This window comes from Lynx canadensis, chromosome C1, assembly GCF_007474595.2.
Source record: "Lynx canadensis isolate LIC74 chromosome C1, mLynCan4.pri.v2, whole genome shotgun sequence".
Taxonomy (NCBI): Eukaryota; Metazoa; Chordata; class Mammalia; order Carnivora; family Felidae; genus Lynx; species Lynx canadensis.
In genome coordinates, this window is record NC_044310.1 from 72,461,015 (window position 1) to 72,477,495 (window position 16,481).

A 16,481-nucleotide genomic window follows, 5' to 3' on the forward strand; every position below is an offset into this window, starting at 1 on the left:
ATTTTTATAAACCAAAAGATTTTCTAAGAACTGCAGAGGATCTTTATTTATCAACTGTAAAATACTAAGCTATCCAAAGACTTAGAATTTAAAGAGTTAACAAAATAACAAATAAACAAAAACTCAACCATACATGTCATTTTGTTTCAGTCATTTTCCCATTGCAAATAATAACTTTATCTCAGCTATTACACAACCAACTATACTGTACTCCTTACAATGGAAATTCTGTGTTCTTCTGGATGAGGAAAATCTGTAATACAGAGAAAGAACAGAAGAGAAACAGGTGGCAAACAGGCGAATAAGTTGTTAATTTATGTTTCCAATTAAGGGCTATAAGTAGTCTAGATGAGCCATGGAATAGAGACACAGAATGAGGAAGGGTACAGGGATTCTGGCACACCTACATATCATCCCAGATCCAAAAGGCATCTAGAGTTAGTACTAGTTCTCTGACAAGGGGTGTGAGAAAGTATTCACAGAGTCTTTCATAAGAGAAAGACCAGAAAAGATGAATGAATTTATTAAGGCAAAGGGTCTCAACCAGTGCCACACATAGGTTGCAAACTTGTAAAGTGGAGTGATCTGGTCAAGACCTATACTGGCAAGAGCTCTGGGCCAGAAATTTCTAGCTATTAACATCCTCCTCTATTTACTATAGTTTGACGTTTAAAAAATATTATTTTCCATATGTGTCATGGTTTGGAAAAGGTTAGGAAGCTCTGTTGTGTGGGAAGAAAATAGATCTTAATCATCTTTGTATGTTCAGTATTTGGTAGCTATGTTTTGTGAGGGGGCAGTTACCAATGCTGGACACGGCTAGAAACTGGGAGTTCAGCCTTGGCCCCTGGGAGAAGACTGCTTCTGGGGGTCATAGAAAGCAGCAGAGCTTTAGTGGTTTGTGGAAAATGGGGGGCAAAGGGGTCGAGACTGAAGGGTGGCAAATAGACAGCATGTTTCCTCATCAAGCAATTTCTTGAATTCTGAAGACTGTGTGGGGTAACTGGCTAAAATCTTAACCTGGAAACCTGTGAACAGAGCAGAATTACCTGCAGTCATCAGTGCTTAAGAGGAAAAGACCCTCACAGTCTCAGTTCAAATTCCAAAACAGATATGCCACTGGAAAAGGGATGACCAGAGGTGATTACCTGATTGGATTAAAGTAACCAGCCCATCCTCACTTAATCTGCTTAAAGAAAAAAGGTAGACCCTCTCTGGCAAAAAAATTAGTCATCTTTAATGTCTACAGCTCTTTAATAGAAAGAAATTTGGAATAAAACATATTTTATATAGAAGAAAAATCAAAGGAGAGAAAAAGGATAAAACAAGTAGTCCTAAGAGGGAAGTATATAGCAACACAGGCCTACCTTAAGAGGCAAGAAAAATCTCAAATAAACAACCTAACCTTACAACTAAAGAAACTATAAAAAAAAACAACAAATGAAGACTAAAGCCAACACAAGGAAGGATATAGTAAAGATTAGAGCAGAAATAAATGATAAAGAAACTAAAAATAAATCCAAACAATAGACCAGATCAATGAACCAGAAGCTGGCTCTTTAAAAAAAAATAATAAAGTTGATAAACCTCTACCTAAACTCATAAAAACAGAAAGAAAGAAAGAAAGAAAGAAAAAAAAAAAGAAAGAAAGAAAAAAAGAAAGAAAGAAAAAAAGAAAGAAAAAAAGAAAAAGACTCAAATAAAATCCGAAATAAAAGAGAACAGAGAACTGAAACCATAGAAACACAAACAACCAAAACCAAAGAGATAAAATTGTAAGAGAATATGATGAAAAACTATACGTGAACAAATTAGACAACCTGGAAGAAATGGATAAATTCCTAGAAACATATAAACTACCAAAAGTGAAACAGGAAGAAATAGAAAACTCGAACAGACCAATAACCAGCAAAGGAATTGAATAATCAAAAAACTCCCAACAGACAAAAGTCCAGGGCCAGATGGCTTCACAGGTGAATCCTACCAAACATTTAAAGAGTTAATACCTATTCTTTCTTTCTTTCTTTCTTTCTTTATTTATTTATTTATTTATTTATTTATTTTTATTGAGAGAGAGAGAGAGAGCATGCGAGCATGTTGGGGGCGGGGAGGCAGAGAGAGAGAGAGAGAGAGAGAGGGAGAGAGAGAATCCCAAGCAGGCTCCACACTGTCAGTACAGAGCCTGATGTGGGGCTTGATCTCACTAACCATGAGATCATGACATAAGCCAAAGTCAAGGGTCGGATGCTTAACCGACTGAGCCCCCCAGGTGTCCCACCCCATACCAAACTATTCCAAAAACTAGAAGAGGAAGGAGAACTTTCAAACTCATTCTGTGAGGCCAGCATTACCCTGATATGAAAACCAGATAAAAACTCCACTAAAAAAGAGAACTATAGACCAATATCCCTGATAAACATAGATGCAAAAATTCTCAATAAAATACTACCTAACCAAATGCAACAATATATTTTAAAAAATCATTCACCGCAATCAAGTGGGATTTATTCCTGTGTTGCAAATGTGGTTCAATATTCACAAATCAATCAACGTGATATATCACATCAATAAAACAAAGAATAAGAACCATATGATTATCTCAATTGATAATCATTTTCTGTTATGCAGAAAAAGCACTTGACAAAGTACAACATCCAATCATGATAAAAACCCTTAACAAAGTAGGTTTAGAAGGAACTACCTCAGCATAATAAAGGTCACTTTGAAAAACCCACAGCTAATATCATACTCAATGGGGAAAAACTGAGACCTGTTCTTTTATGGTCAGGAACAAGACAGGGATGTCCACTCTCACCACTATTTTTTTGTTTTGTTTTGTTTTCTGTTTTTACTTTTATTTGCACGTATTTTATGCAGAATTTACTCCCGGGCCATCAGTTTTTGTTTCTTCAGTTTCTTCTGGGATATCTTTTTCTTCTGTGCAACCTCCTCTTCTGGTTTAGGAACAATCTGCTCTTTTTCAGTAAAGATCATCTCAATGTGACAGGGAGAACTCATGTATGGGTTAATCTGAACTTGAGCCCTGTAGGTTCTATGCCGCATTTTTGGGGCTTTGTTCACCTGGATGTGCTCAATGACCGGGAATCTACATCTAAACCCTTAAGTTCAGCATTACTCTCTGCATTTTTAAACATGTGCAGTAAATATTCAGCACTTCTTTTTGGGCCACAGACCCTGTGTCCTGCCCCACTGTTTGGCCTGGGCACACCTACCAATTCCACCATTGTAGCATCAGAATGGCACACATTGCTTCTGCGAAGTGACATTTTCAGATACTTGGTGGCTTTTTGGATATGCATACCCTTGATGGCCTGAGCAGTTTCCCATGTGTTCTTAAAGTGAACACAAAAATTTGAACCTCTTGATTTGCATGATTTTGTCGGGTTTTCTGGGTCAAGTGAATAGTGAACCATTTTCAGAGATCACCTCAGGCTGCTGAGGGAAAGAGCTCTCACTACTATTTTTTAACATAGTACTGGAAGTCCTAGCTGCAGCATATCAGAAAACAAAAAGAAATAAAAGGCATCCAAAATGGCAAGGAAAAAATGAGACTTTCACTGTTTTTAGATGACATCACACTCTATACAGAAAATCTGAAAGACTCCATCAAAAAATTGTTTGAACTGATGCATGAATTCAGTAAGTCACAGGATATAAAATCAATGTACAGAAATCTGTTTGCATTTCTACACACCAATAATGAAGCAGCAGAAAGAGAAATTAAGGACTCAATCCCATTTACAATTGTATCAAAAACAATAATATACCTAGGAATAAAACTAACCAGAGGTGAAAGATCTGTATTCTGAAAACTATGATACACTGATGAAAAAAATTAAAAATGACATGAAGAAATGGAGAGACATTCTATGGTCATGGAATGGAAGAACAAACATTGTTAATGTCAAAACTACCCAAAGCAACATACACGTTTTGTTAATTTTTTGTTTTAATTTATTTATTTTGGAGAGAGAGAGAAAGACAGAGTATGAGTCAGGGAGGGGAAGACAGAGAGGGAGACACAGAATCTGAAGCAGGCTCCAGGCTCTGAGCTGTCAGCACAGAGCCCAATGCAGGGCTCAAACTCACAAACTGTGAGATCATGACCTGAGCCAAAGTCAGACGCCCAACCGACTGAACCATCCAGGCACCCCAAGCAACATACACATTTAATGCAACCCCTATCAAAATACCAACAATTTTTTTCACATAGCTATAGCAAATAATCCTCAAATTTGTATGGCACCACAAAAGACACTGAATAGCCAAAGCAATCTTGAAAAAGAAAAGCAAAGCTGAAAGCATCACAATTCCAGACTTCAAGTTATATCACAAAGAAATCTGTAGTGATCAAAACAGTATGGTACTGGCACAAAAATAGACCTATAGGTCAATGGAACAGAATAGAAAACCCAGAAAGGAGCCCACAAGTACATGGTCAATTAATCTTCAACAAAGCAGGAAAAAATGTCCAATTGGAAAAAGATAGTCTCTTCAACAAATAGTACTGGGAAAATTGGACAGCTACGTGAAAAGGAATGAAACTGGACCACTTTCTTACAGAATCCACAAAAATAAACTCAAAATGGATTAAGGACATAAATCTGAGACCTGAAGCCATGAAACTCCTAGAAGTCAGCACAGGCAATAATTTCTCTGACATCAGCTATAACAACATCTCTCTAGATATGTCTTTTGAATCAAGACAAACAAAAGCAAAAATAAACTATTGGGACTACACCAAAATTAAAAGCTTCTGCACAGCAAAGGAAACAGTCAATAAAACTAAAAGATAACCTACTAAATGGGAGAAGATACTTGCAAATGACCTACCCAATAAAGGCTAAGCCCCCAAAATATATAAGTAAGTTCTACAACTCAACACCAAGAAAACCCAAATAATCCAATTAAGAAAGGGCAGAAGACATTAACAGACATTTCTTCAATGAAGAAATATAGATGACCAACAGACACATGAAAGGATGCTCAACATCACTTATCATCAGGGAAATACAAATCAAAACTACAATGAGATATCACCTCACACCTGTCAGAATGGCTAAAATCAACAACACAAGAAACAACAGGTGTTGGCGAAAATGTAGAGAAAGGGGAACCCTCTTGCACCATTGGTGGGAATGCAAACTGGTGCAGCCACTCTGGAAAACAGTATGGAGGTTTCTCAAAAAATTAAAAATAGAATTACTATACGATACAGTAATTCCACTACTGGATTTACCAAAAGAATAGGAAAACACTAGTTCAAAGGGAAACACGCACCCCTATGTTTACAGTAGCATTATTTACAATGGCCAAAATATGGAAGCAGCCCAAGTGTCCATCAGTTGATGAATGGATAAAGAAGATGTGATGTACACATACAATGGAATATTATTCAGCCATAAAAAAGAATGAAATCTGGCCATTTGCAATGACATGGATAGAACTAGAGAGTATAGTGCTAGATGCAGTCAGAGGAAGAATTATATTATACCATATAATTTCACTCATAAATCAAATTTAAGAAACAAAACAAATGAGCAAAGGGGAAAAAAAAAACAGAGAGGGAGGCAAACCAAGAAACAGATTCTTAACTATAGAGAACAAATTCAAGGAAGTGGGTGGGGAATGGTGAAATAGGTGATGGGGATTAAGGAATGCATTTGTTGAGATGAACACTGGGTGTTGTATGGAAGTGTTCAATAACTATTATTGTACAACTGAAACTGTTATTACACTGTATGTTAACTAACTAGAATCTAAATAAAACCTTGAAAAAAGGAGAGAGAAAATGTCATAGAAATATTAGGGAAAAAATGGATCGAATAGAAAAAGAAAAAAGACCATTAAATCTAATTATGTTAAAAATTAAATATAAATAGGCTAAAATATATAAATGAGGATTGTCAAACTGAAAAGGCTGCAAGCAAACAAACAGAATATATTTTGTGGTATACAAAATAAAATATAAAGCTATAGAAAGGTTGGGAATAATAGGATGGAAAAAGATATACAGTTGACCCTTGAATAACATGCAGGTTAGGGGCACTGACCCCCTGCACAGTCCAAAATTCATGTATAATTTTTGACTCCCCCAAATCTTAACTATAGCCTACTGTTGACTGAAAGCCTTACCAATAATGTAAATAGTCAACACATATTTTGTATGTCATATGTATTATGTATAATATAATGTATTTGTACAATAAAATAGACAAAAGAAAATATTAAGAAAATCATAAGGAAGAGAAAATACATTTACAGTACTTTATTTATTGAAAAAAAAATACCTGTGGACCCATGCAGTTCAAGCTTATGTTGTTCAAGGGTCAATTGTCTATGCAAACGCTAACCAATGAAAGCTGGCATACCTATACTAATATCAGACAACATACTTTAAGGCAAGAAGCATTATTAGAGATAAAGACATTTAATAATGATAAAAGGAGTCAACTCATAGGAAAACATCCCAATTCTAAATCTGTATGCAACAAACATAGGTCAAAATAGATACAGGAAACACTGACAGAATTAAAATGAGGAATAGAAAAATATACAATAATGATGGGAGATTTTTATATACCTTTACTCTTCACAAACTTAATATTATTCAGGGAGATAGAGAAAATTGCCTGCCTGCTTTAGGACACTGCCCCCATAACTAAAACTGACAAGAATGTTTTTAAGGAAAAAAAAAAAATAACAGACCAAGCTCTCACATGAACAGAGGTAAAAATCATGAACAAAATATTAGCAAATTAGTTTAATCCAGCAATATACAAAAAAGATAATATAGGAAGAACAAATGGGTTTTTTTTCAGAAGTGCAAAGATGGTTTAATATTTGAAATCAATTAATCTAATTAACACTATTAACCAAAAAGAAGAAATCATATAGTTATTTTGAAAAATATATTAAAATAGCAATTCATAAAATCCAATATTCATTCACATAATTAAAACCCTTAGCAAACTACGAATAGAAAGGCATTTCTTAATCTGATAATCTATCTACAATAACCCACAGAAAACAGCATACTTAATGAATTAGTGAAAGCTATTCCCTAAGATTTCAAAGAAGAAAATAGTATCTGCTGTCATTATCTCTATTTAAAATTGTATAGGAAGTCCTATCCAGTGTACTAAGGAAGAAAGATAAGAGAAAGGCATATGATTAGAAAGGAGAAATATGAGTCTTTATTTGTAAATGATACGATTGTATACAAAAAAAATCCAAAAGAACATATAAACTATTAGAATTAAATTTCATCAATATGAATGAATGAATATAAGGTAAGCATATAAAAATGAACTGTTGCTATGTCACAACATATATATAAAAATAAAATTTAAAAAATAATACTATGGATAGGAAGATCAAAAAATCAAATACCTAGGCCTAAAAAAATATGGGCAAGGCATTTAATTGAAACTATAAAACATTACTGAGAGATTTTTCTAAAAATTCGAAGGGAAAGGATATACAATATTCTCAAATAGTAAAGATGGGGGTGCTGGGTGACTCACTTGGTTAAGGATCCAATTCTTGATTTCAGCTCAGGTCAGGATCTCACGTTTCAGGAGATCAATGCCCCACCTTGGGGTCCATGCTGAGCATGGAGCCTGCTTGGGATTATCTCTCCCTCACTCTCTGCCCCTCCCCGCCTCTCTCTCCCTCTCTCTCAAAATAAATAAACAAACACTACAAAAACTCAGAATGAAGAAAGTAAAAAAATAACTCACTTAGTCAAAAATATTTTATATGTCTATCTCCAACAAAGATTTGAATCCAGAATTCATTGTATACTAACTACAACCTAACTTGACTTTTTTTTAAAAGAATGGGTGACATCTACTCATTTTTTTTAAGTTTATTATTTATTTTGAGAGAGAGACAGAGAGAGAGAGAGAGAGAGAGAGAGAGAGAATGCATGCGTGAGTGTGGGAGGGTCAGAGAGAGAGGGAGAGAAGGAAACCCTGGTTTCACACTGTTAGGGCAGAGCCCCATGCAAGGCTCGATGCCACAAACCATGAGATCACGACCTGAGCCAAAATCAAGAGTTGGATGCTTAACTGACTGAGCCACCCAGATGCCTCCTAACTTGACTTTTAACAAGATAAAAAAAATTTAAAATCGGGCTACCTGGCTGGCTCAGTTGGAAAAGCATGTGACTCTTAATCTCAGAGATGTGAGTTCAAGCCCCACTTGGGTGTAGAGATTATTTAAACTAAAAAAAAAAAATTAATGCAAATGAGTATCAAATAAATAGACATGTAGGAAAATAAACAGCTTCAGGTATTACTTGAACTGGCATCAACTAAATATTAGAAACAAAAGTATAGCACTTCTAAAATTATGAATATTAATATTTACAATTTCAAAACTCCTTGTAATTTTCAGAGCATATTCACATTCCCACTTTACAGTTTTAACTAAAATTGAAAGATGGCTTGACAACATTGCTGTTCATTTGAATGTCGAATGACAATATTTAAGTGTTCTTACTAGGTGCCAGGCATTGGCTAAGCAAGAGAGTGGCATAACAGAAATAGTTCCCTCCAGCATCTAATTATTACCTTAGAATAAATGCCTAAGTTGCAAGTTACTGTAGCAAATGGCATAAACAATTGTGTTTCAAGAACTGGGAAATTTTTCATGGCATTTGATACTATAATTCATATCTAGGCATTTATCCTAAAGTAAGAATTAGATGCATGATGAAATTCACTGCAGAAGAGTTTGTAACAAAGAAAACATGCAGACAACATAACTATCCAACAGTGGAGCAATAATTAATATATTATGGTATCTCCAGAGATAAATGGAACAGTAAGTCCCACGAGTACCATGTGAGAATTCTCATTTTACCCCATCTTTTCAAAACTAGGAATAACCTCTTTAAAATTAATGTAGGGAAAGATGAGATTTGTTTTCATTTACATTTCTTTATGACTAAATCTGAACATCCTGTAAACATATTTGTTGGCCATTGGTATTTCTTATGACTTGTCTGTTTTTATCCTTTGGCCATTTTATCTGATGGACATTTGCATTTTATTAATTTGTAAGACCCGTTTATATGTTGAGCAGGAAAAAGAAAAGTATAGAAATCTTTGTGTCTACTATATTCTCAAGGGTTAGGCTTGAGGTTAGGTTTAATAGGAGTCAACTCATTTAAAATTAAAATTCTTATCTCTTATTTTAACTTGATGAACACTATCAGAAAGGCTAAAATAGAATTCTCAATAAGCCAAGTTCAAAATACTAAAACTCAAGTTAGGCTCTTGGCACGGAAATGAAAATGTATGAAGTTTTAAAGAATTAACTGTGCTCATCTGTAGAAATAAAACAAAATATTTTAAATATAAAAAAGTTTTAGATAGTATTCAGGTGACATTCAAGAAGTTTTAGTTACCATTAATTACACAAATGAAATTATCATTCTAATATGCCTTACCATATTAGATTCAGATGCCCTTTCTATTCTGTTCTTTTAAAAAAATAGATTTTTTTAAGTGATAAAGCTTTAAGTGACTTTAAGCTTAAGTGATAAAGCTTAAAGTGACTTTAAGCTTGCAAAAAGTGGTCACAGTTTGTAATTAAATATTTATTTAAAATAACATATGACAGCAAGAGGCACCTGGGTGGCTCAGTCAGTTGAGCGTCTCACTCTTGGTTTCAGCTCAGGTCATATCCCAGAGTCATGGGATTAACCCCGCTCCAGGCTCCACGTTAAACTTGGGAGTCTGCGTAAGACTCTCTCTCTCTCCCTCTGCCCCTCTCCCTGGCTTGCACACGCTGTCTCTCTAAAATAAAAATAAAACAAAATAAAGTATGACAGCTAATCACAGTTTTAATTTTTCTGGTTTAAAGCTTAGCGCGTTGTCAATATTAACTCTATCTAATAACAAACGATATGGAGCGCTTATAACAGTCCTTCTTCCCTCTAACCCCACCCCAAGCCATGCCAGAGAAAGAAGCAAGATACTTAATTTTTTAATATGCCTGACCTGAACTTTCCAATTTTAAGAAAATCTTAAATTTTAAGGAAAATATTTTTTATTTATTTTTAATATTTTCTTCTCTTGTGGAAGTGTTATTGAAAAGCACCACAACAGTTGTAATGTTAAATAAATCAAAAACAGTAAGTTATATCTAGCACTTAAGCAACTATCCAAATTCAGTAGTATCAGAAGAAAAGAAGACAACATATGGGATTTTTATTAATTTTTATTAAAATAAAAAAAACATTCCTCTTCAAACTACCTGAAGCAACCTATTCCACCTCCCTGACTTACTCCCAACTCCCTCCCATTGGCCACTGTAGCCTATGGGACACATTATAAACAAGGTCTGCATCCTGAGTCTCTTCAGACTCCACCTGCACATGAAAGGAAACCTGCCGCCTCACCCAGGAAACTGCTTCCCCTGCAGACTGCAAGAGAGAATGCTATTCATTCTTCTGGACTCTGTAATTTCCATACCCCTCCTCCTACCTTGAAGTTCAGAAGTAATGGCAGTATCACCATCCCTCCACCTACCTATCCATCCAACAAATATGTACTTAGTGTACAAATATGTACTTAGATTTAACAACCTTTAAAATCCAGTGAGACAAATGCAAAATGGCCAAACAAATAAAAAAATGCCAATTATGAAAGAAAAGAGTAGGAAGCTATATGAGAAAATGAAGGGGATCTAGTCAGGCCAAAGTAGGAGAAAGAGTATTTCAAAAGAAAAAAAAGGAGTGAAGTTGGTCTTCAGGGAAACCAAGTGCAACTGGGCATAGAGGGTGAGGAGGAGAGTGCTGGAGAGGGTGAGGAAGTGGGTAGAGCCTTGAGGCCATGGACATGAGGGCCAGAACATGCAAGACCTTAAGGGTCAGGTTGAGGACTTTGGATTTTATTCTAAATGCAACCAAAACCACCAGGAGAGTCTTAAAACATCCACTCCTTATCACAGTGACCTACTCATCTGCCCACATTTAACCGGGATGCTTGCTCTTCAGCTCTACCCCAATCCCTTCCGCGTTCTAGATGGCTTCAACGTCTATGCCTTCTCAGTTACACAGCATCCTGTGCTCCGGTGACCTCCACTCCACCTCAAGCAAACTTCTCCCTTTTTCCTTGTCCCAAACTATTCCACCTATGAAAATCCAATTCCAGTATTTCATTCTCAGACCAGTCCTACTCTTCAACCTCCTACCAGTCCTACTCTTCCACTCCCTAGCATGCCTGTCCTTCAACCTTCAAAATTTTTTATTTGATTAGCCAAAATTGAAAGTAGTTCAATCTCATTGGAATAGTGAAAACTTATTACTATTTCCTCCATCCCTACCAAGGCATGTAGGCTTCTCTACACCTTCCTCCATGCTCATACCAACATATATGAACTCATTCACAAATAGAGATACTTGATTATGGAAAGTGAATCATACCAAATACATAATTCTGTCAGTCTTAAGGTTAAACATTTTATAAAAATAAAAACTATGAACAAATCTCAAGCCAGCAGATACAGATCGAATTCATTCTTCAAGTTGCCTTACATTAGGTGCACACACCGCCGGTGGTTCCCCTCCAAAGGGAACTTTCGCTTGTTGTCTGGTGCAACTTGCTAAGCCCTGAACACCTTGAAGTGGGCTCTTCTGTGGAGCAAAGTGCTTCCAATGTTGGTAGTTGAGGAGAACTGATGCTCGTGACTGAAAACATCTGGGAGAAGAATGGTTTTTCACAGCCCTTCAGCAGAGAGTAGCAGGTCTCAGGCCATAAGAACTGAAGCCATCCACCTTTCACCACCTGGTTTGCCACTGCCCAAGAAATGCGCATGGTGGCCTGCTGGCAGGTATTGAGGGAACCACCACCATGAGTAGGCGAGGAAAATTAAAACTCACTTATGGGGTTTGGAAAGAAAGATGGCCAGCAGGACAGAAACTTGAGATTCCTTCTGTAATAGAACCAATGGAAGAAACAGATGGGAATTTTAATGAAAATATAATGGAATTACAGCACAAAAAACAAAAAAACAAAACCCAGTACTTTCAGGAACTAAAAAACATGATTTATTAATTAGAAATTCAATATCCAACAGAAAGAGAATGACTGCCCTTGAGAACCACATTAGTGGTCAGAAAAGTCAGGTGGAAATACCTCACAAGAAACCCTGTGACAGACCCCAAGGGAAAAGGCAAGTCGTGCAGAGATCAGATCCAGGAGACAAAACAAGGAGGAGGAAAGGAACATGTGGAGAGGTAATAATCACATAAATAATGGAAAACAACTTTTAGCATTCAAGAAAGTCTTGAGTCCCTGAATATCAAGGATAAAGAGGAAACCCTGCTAGGCTGTCAGCACTGTGGGACAAGGACTTTGTGGGATGGTGGAAAGCTGGAAGTAGAGGTGCTGCTTAGGGACACCAGAGCACTGACTCCAGGCCTCCCTAATGCTGGGTTTGGTTCACACACGAGTAGAGCCCAACGTCTATACTTAATGCATCACATGGAAACATTAAGCACAAAGACTACTAATGTTGTTCTTCTAGGGTCTGGCAAGCTTCCTGTTGTCTTTTGTCACTAGCATCTTAGGACCAGCCTCAGAGACTCCACTGTAGTCATTTCCTTCCACAGTCTATCTGAAACATTGCAAGTGCTATTTTTTTTTTTTTTTTTTTTACTTATTTTTGAGAGAGTGAGAGAGAGAGCGTGCAAGAGCATTAGCGGGGAGGGACAGAAGGGGGAGAAAGAAGATCCCAAGCAGCCTCCGCACTGTCAGCACAGAGCCTGATGCAGGGCTCAAATTCACAAACTCTGAGATCATTACCTGAGTTGAAATCAAGAGTTGGACGTTTACTTGACTGAGCCACCCAGGTGCCCCTGGAGGTACTAATTTTTAAATGTTATATACCCAAACTACTTTGGTAAAAATTAGAAGTATAATAAAAAGAAAATATTCATAGATAAGGTAAATGCATGATTGTTAAAAGAAACCCTTACTTTTATTTATGACACGTATATGAAGGTAGTATGGTCATAGTTAAGAGCAGAAGAGACTCTGGATGCCTGTCACTTACTAGCTCTGTGATCTTGGGCAAGAAACCTTTTTGTGTTTTGGTTTCCTGAAAAATAAATGGAGTCAATAGCACCTACGTGTTAAATGTAAAGATTCAATGAGCTAGTACATGCTCGGCACCGGGAGCTTTGTCTGGCACATAGCAAACACTCGGTGAATAATAGCCGTGCTGCTGCTGCCACCATTGCTTGCGACAGGAAAACAGCACCGTACGTAGAACCTTAACTTCAGAATCAGAAGAGTTGAGCTCAGCTGCCAACTTTAAAAGTTAAGAGTTTTATACCACAGCCACGGTACTTAATCCTTCTATACTTACATTTTTTTCAAATGTAAAACAGGAATATGAATACCTTTCTCTTTCAACATCCATCTGTCTATCCACAAACATCACCTGAGCATTTACTATACACCAGCTATTGTCTAGTGGCTGGAATAAAAATCTGAGTAAGAGCTCACAGTCTAGTGAGCTCGTAGTCTAGTGAACCATACTCAGGAACCTTAGTTTCCTTTCATGTGAGCATTTCTTAAAGCTCCCTTTGCTTTAGGAGGTGAAGAAAGGACCACAAAGGGTAAGTATGCGTTTTAGCAAAAGTACTATGATTTAAAAAAAAAAAAAAAAGGCAACTTTAATGTTGTTAGCAATTGTTGGGCAAAAAATGTGGCCAGGTCCTGAAATTACTGTGTTGTGGTATTTTAAGAAAAATACTATCGAGCAGTCGGGTCATTGGCAAGTAACTCCTGTAGACCATACGGCAGTCTTAGGACTGAGGGAGACCGGAGAAAAGCAGAATTGCATTTCTGGTCAGAGAAGAGGATAAAACATCTCGGGGAGACTCCTCTGTCCAGAGGCTGGACCATGTAGTAGACAATTTGCCTCTCTGAATGATCTTTTGAGACATGAGTGTCCTTTGAATAAACAGCTCTCAAGCCATTGTCTGAGAGGAGCTACTATTACTGGATTCCTTGTTGACTACATCGGTTCCCTTTGAGAGCATCCTGCCTTGGCATATAGAGTGGGGGATTAAAGTGGGAACAAGCTCTTGGTATCTCTTCTATGTCATCACAATAATAAAGACCTTATCCTAAAGCTTCCTGGCATTAAGAGTGCTTATTTTGATCATCCCAAGGGAGCTGTCTATAGGAAGGGGTGGGACAAGTTGTTCCCCTGTAATCTTTTAGTAAACTCAGGGGGCTTTAGAATGTTTACACTGATAACGCCAGACAATCACTAATAAAAAATTAAACACAAAAGAGACTGAATTCACAGGAGAGCCCAAATGCCCATTCTTTATAAAGAAACAGTGCGGGACAACATGTTTTCATCTGTCACCATCAGTTGGCATTTAGTAGCTATAATTTAAAATTCTATATTAAAAGCCTCACAGAAATTAGAATCGCATCATACTTGAAACAGTATTAAGTACATTGAGACATTTGGAATCTTTAGAAAGTGTGTAATTATACCATTATTAAAAATTAATATCCAGAATATTTTCCTTGATTATATATATATAGCGCCACAATGTAAAACAAATTATATGGGTTATTCAAAATCATGTATTTGGCTCATAATCGGCCTAGCTTTATTACAAATTCACTTAAATGGTGGCTATAAACAAGATTCTGGTTTCTTTTGTGTACGTGAAAACCATTCTAAAAACCAGTATCATTTAAATAAGTATTAAATTAAACTAGAGCTAAGTGGAAATTATCTGGCAAAAAGGAATACTGACATCTATATCTTAAAGTTGCAATTGGATAATAAATTATATTTTAAAAATGTACATAAAAACTCTACTACTCCCACCCGTAAATTAAAGTTTATTTATTACCCAATCATGTTTTAGACTTAAAGTAAAATCCTATCGCTTATAGAAAATAAATCCAACAATTTATCCAAACATTGTTACATAAGAAGTTTTAAGAAACTGTAAATAATTCTTAATACTCTCATTTTGATTCTCCGACTTTTCAAGACTATGTTGTATTTCTTTCAAACATACTTCCTGGTGTTGTGCTTTCTAAATAAAAGAAGAAACAAACATAATCAATTATGGCATTCATATCAAAGGATCAATTAATAATGACATTCATATCAAAGGAGAGTCACAATGTAAAATTTATATATACAGTAATTAAATACACAATTTTAATTTTGAAGAGAGAATTCTAACATCTGATATGTTCATTATTTACTTATCTTAGAGCTCACTTTTCTTTAAAATTCAGCATGACTAAAGTACATACATGGTTGATCTTTACTGTGATACTATTTTATTGAAACTATCATAATTAATTTTCACTACCTTTAACATGACCTATCTTAATACTAGTTTTTGCCATTTTCTCTGCCTAAAAATTTCTATTTTATACCATAAGACTTCTGCTGCCTTAAAAATTCCAGTTTTTATAATATGAACATTTTTAGACATCTTTAAAAATAAAAAGAATTCTAAATATTATAGGTGTTCTTTATTTGAGGAAAAAATTCAAAGCCCAATATATTTTTTTTTAATTTTTTTTTTTAACGTTTATTTATTTTTGGGACAGAGAGAGACAGAGCATGAACGGGGGAGGGGCAGAGAGAGAGGGAGACACAGAATCGGAAGCAGGCTCCAGGCTCCGAGCCATCAGCCCAGAGCCTGACGCGGGGCTCGAACTCACGGACCGTGAGATCGTGACCTGAGCTGAAGTCGGATGCTTAACCGACTGAGCCACCCAGGCGCCCCAAAGCCCAATATATTTTTAAAAATATTCAGCTGCACACAAATTCCCAAATCGATCTGTTCACTGAAAATACTTCAGATAGATAAGTTGCAGATACCATCTAGCTTCCAACTAAAATGTACACACCTTCAAAAGAGAAAGAAATCTTTGCATTCCTTCCTATCAGGTATTCAATGATACCTGATACCTTCTGAAACTGAGTAATGCCCCTTGGGAGAGGGAAGTGGCATGGGATGAAACAATGTGTGAGGCTGGGCTACACAAAATCGTAGAATGATTATAGTGAATCTTTGCAGAACATCAGTTTTACTCAACAGTTTGGAGGGAAAAATATTAATATGAACACACTTATATTGTAGGGTAGAATGTGAAATGTTTGTGGATTATAGGATAATGCATTAGACTCCAGAGACATTCAGGCTTCAGGAAGGATGGCCTGGGTTAAGGGGGTGGGGCCATGCCTGGGTCTGCATATCCACTCTGCCCCAGATGAAGCACTTGGGCAGGAAATCTGAAGAAGCCTGCTACCCTGGGCGGGGTGCTGTGGAAGACACCAGGATATAATCAACTATGGGACAGGCTCTCAGGGTGCTTCCAATTCAACTGGAGCTAAGATCTGTATATAAAATAAATACTGACCTGCCCACGGAACTGTCCCCTGAAAGG

At 36.4% G+C, this 16,481-nt stretch overlaps 1 protein-coding gene and 1 pseudogene across 4 annotated transcripts in view; both read right to left on the minus strand.

The window, feature by feature from the left end:
* Positions 1–2,851: 2,851 nt before the first annotated feature.
* LOC115521848 lies at positions 2,852–3,469 on the minus strand (annotated as a pseudogene).
* Positions 3,470–14,348: 10,879 nt separating this feature from the next.
* ODF2L (outer dense fiber of sperm tails 2 like) overlaps positions 14,349–16,481 on the minus strand; it is a 142,995-nt gene continuing 140,862 nt past the window's right edge. For 3 of the 4 annotated variants that reach the window (XM_030327315.1, XM_030327317.1, XM_032594332.1), the window contains one exon: positions 14,349–15,109. In XM_030327315.1, the coding sequence (XP_030183175.1) occupies positions 14,981–15,109 (129 nt within the window). In that variant the 3' untranslated portion in view covers positions 14,349–14,980. Of the gene's footprint in view, positions 15,110–16,454; positions 16,474–16,481 lie in introns of all 4 variants that reach the window. The other variant, XM_030327319.1, reaches the window with a different exon arrangement.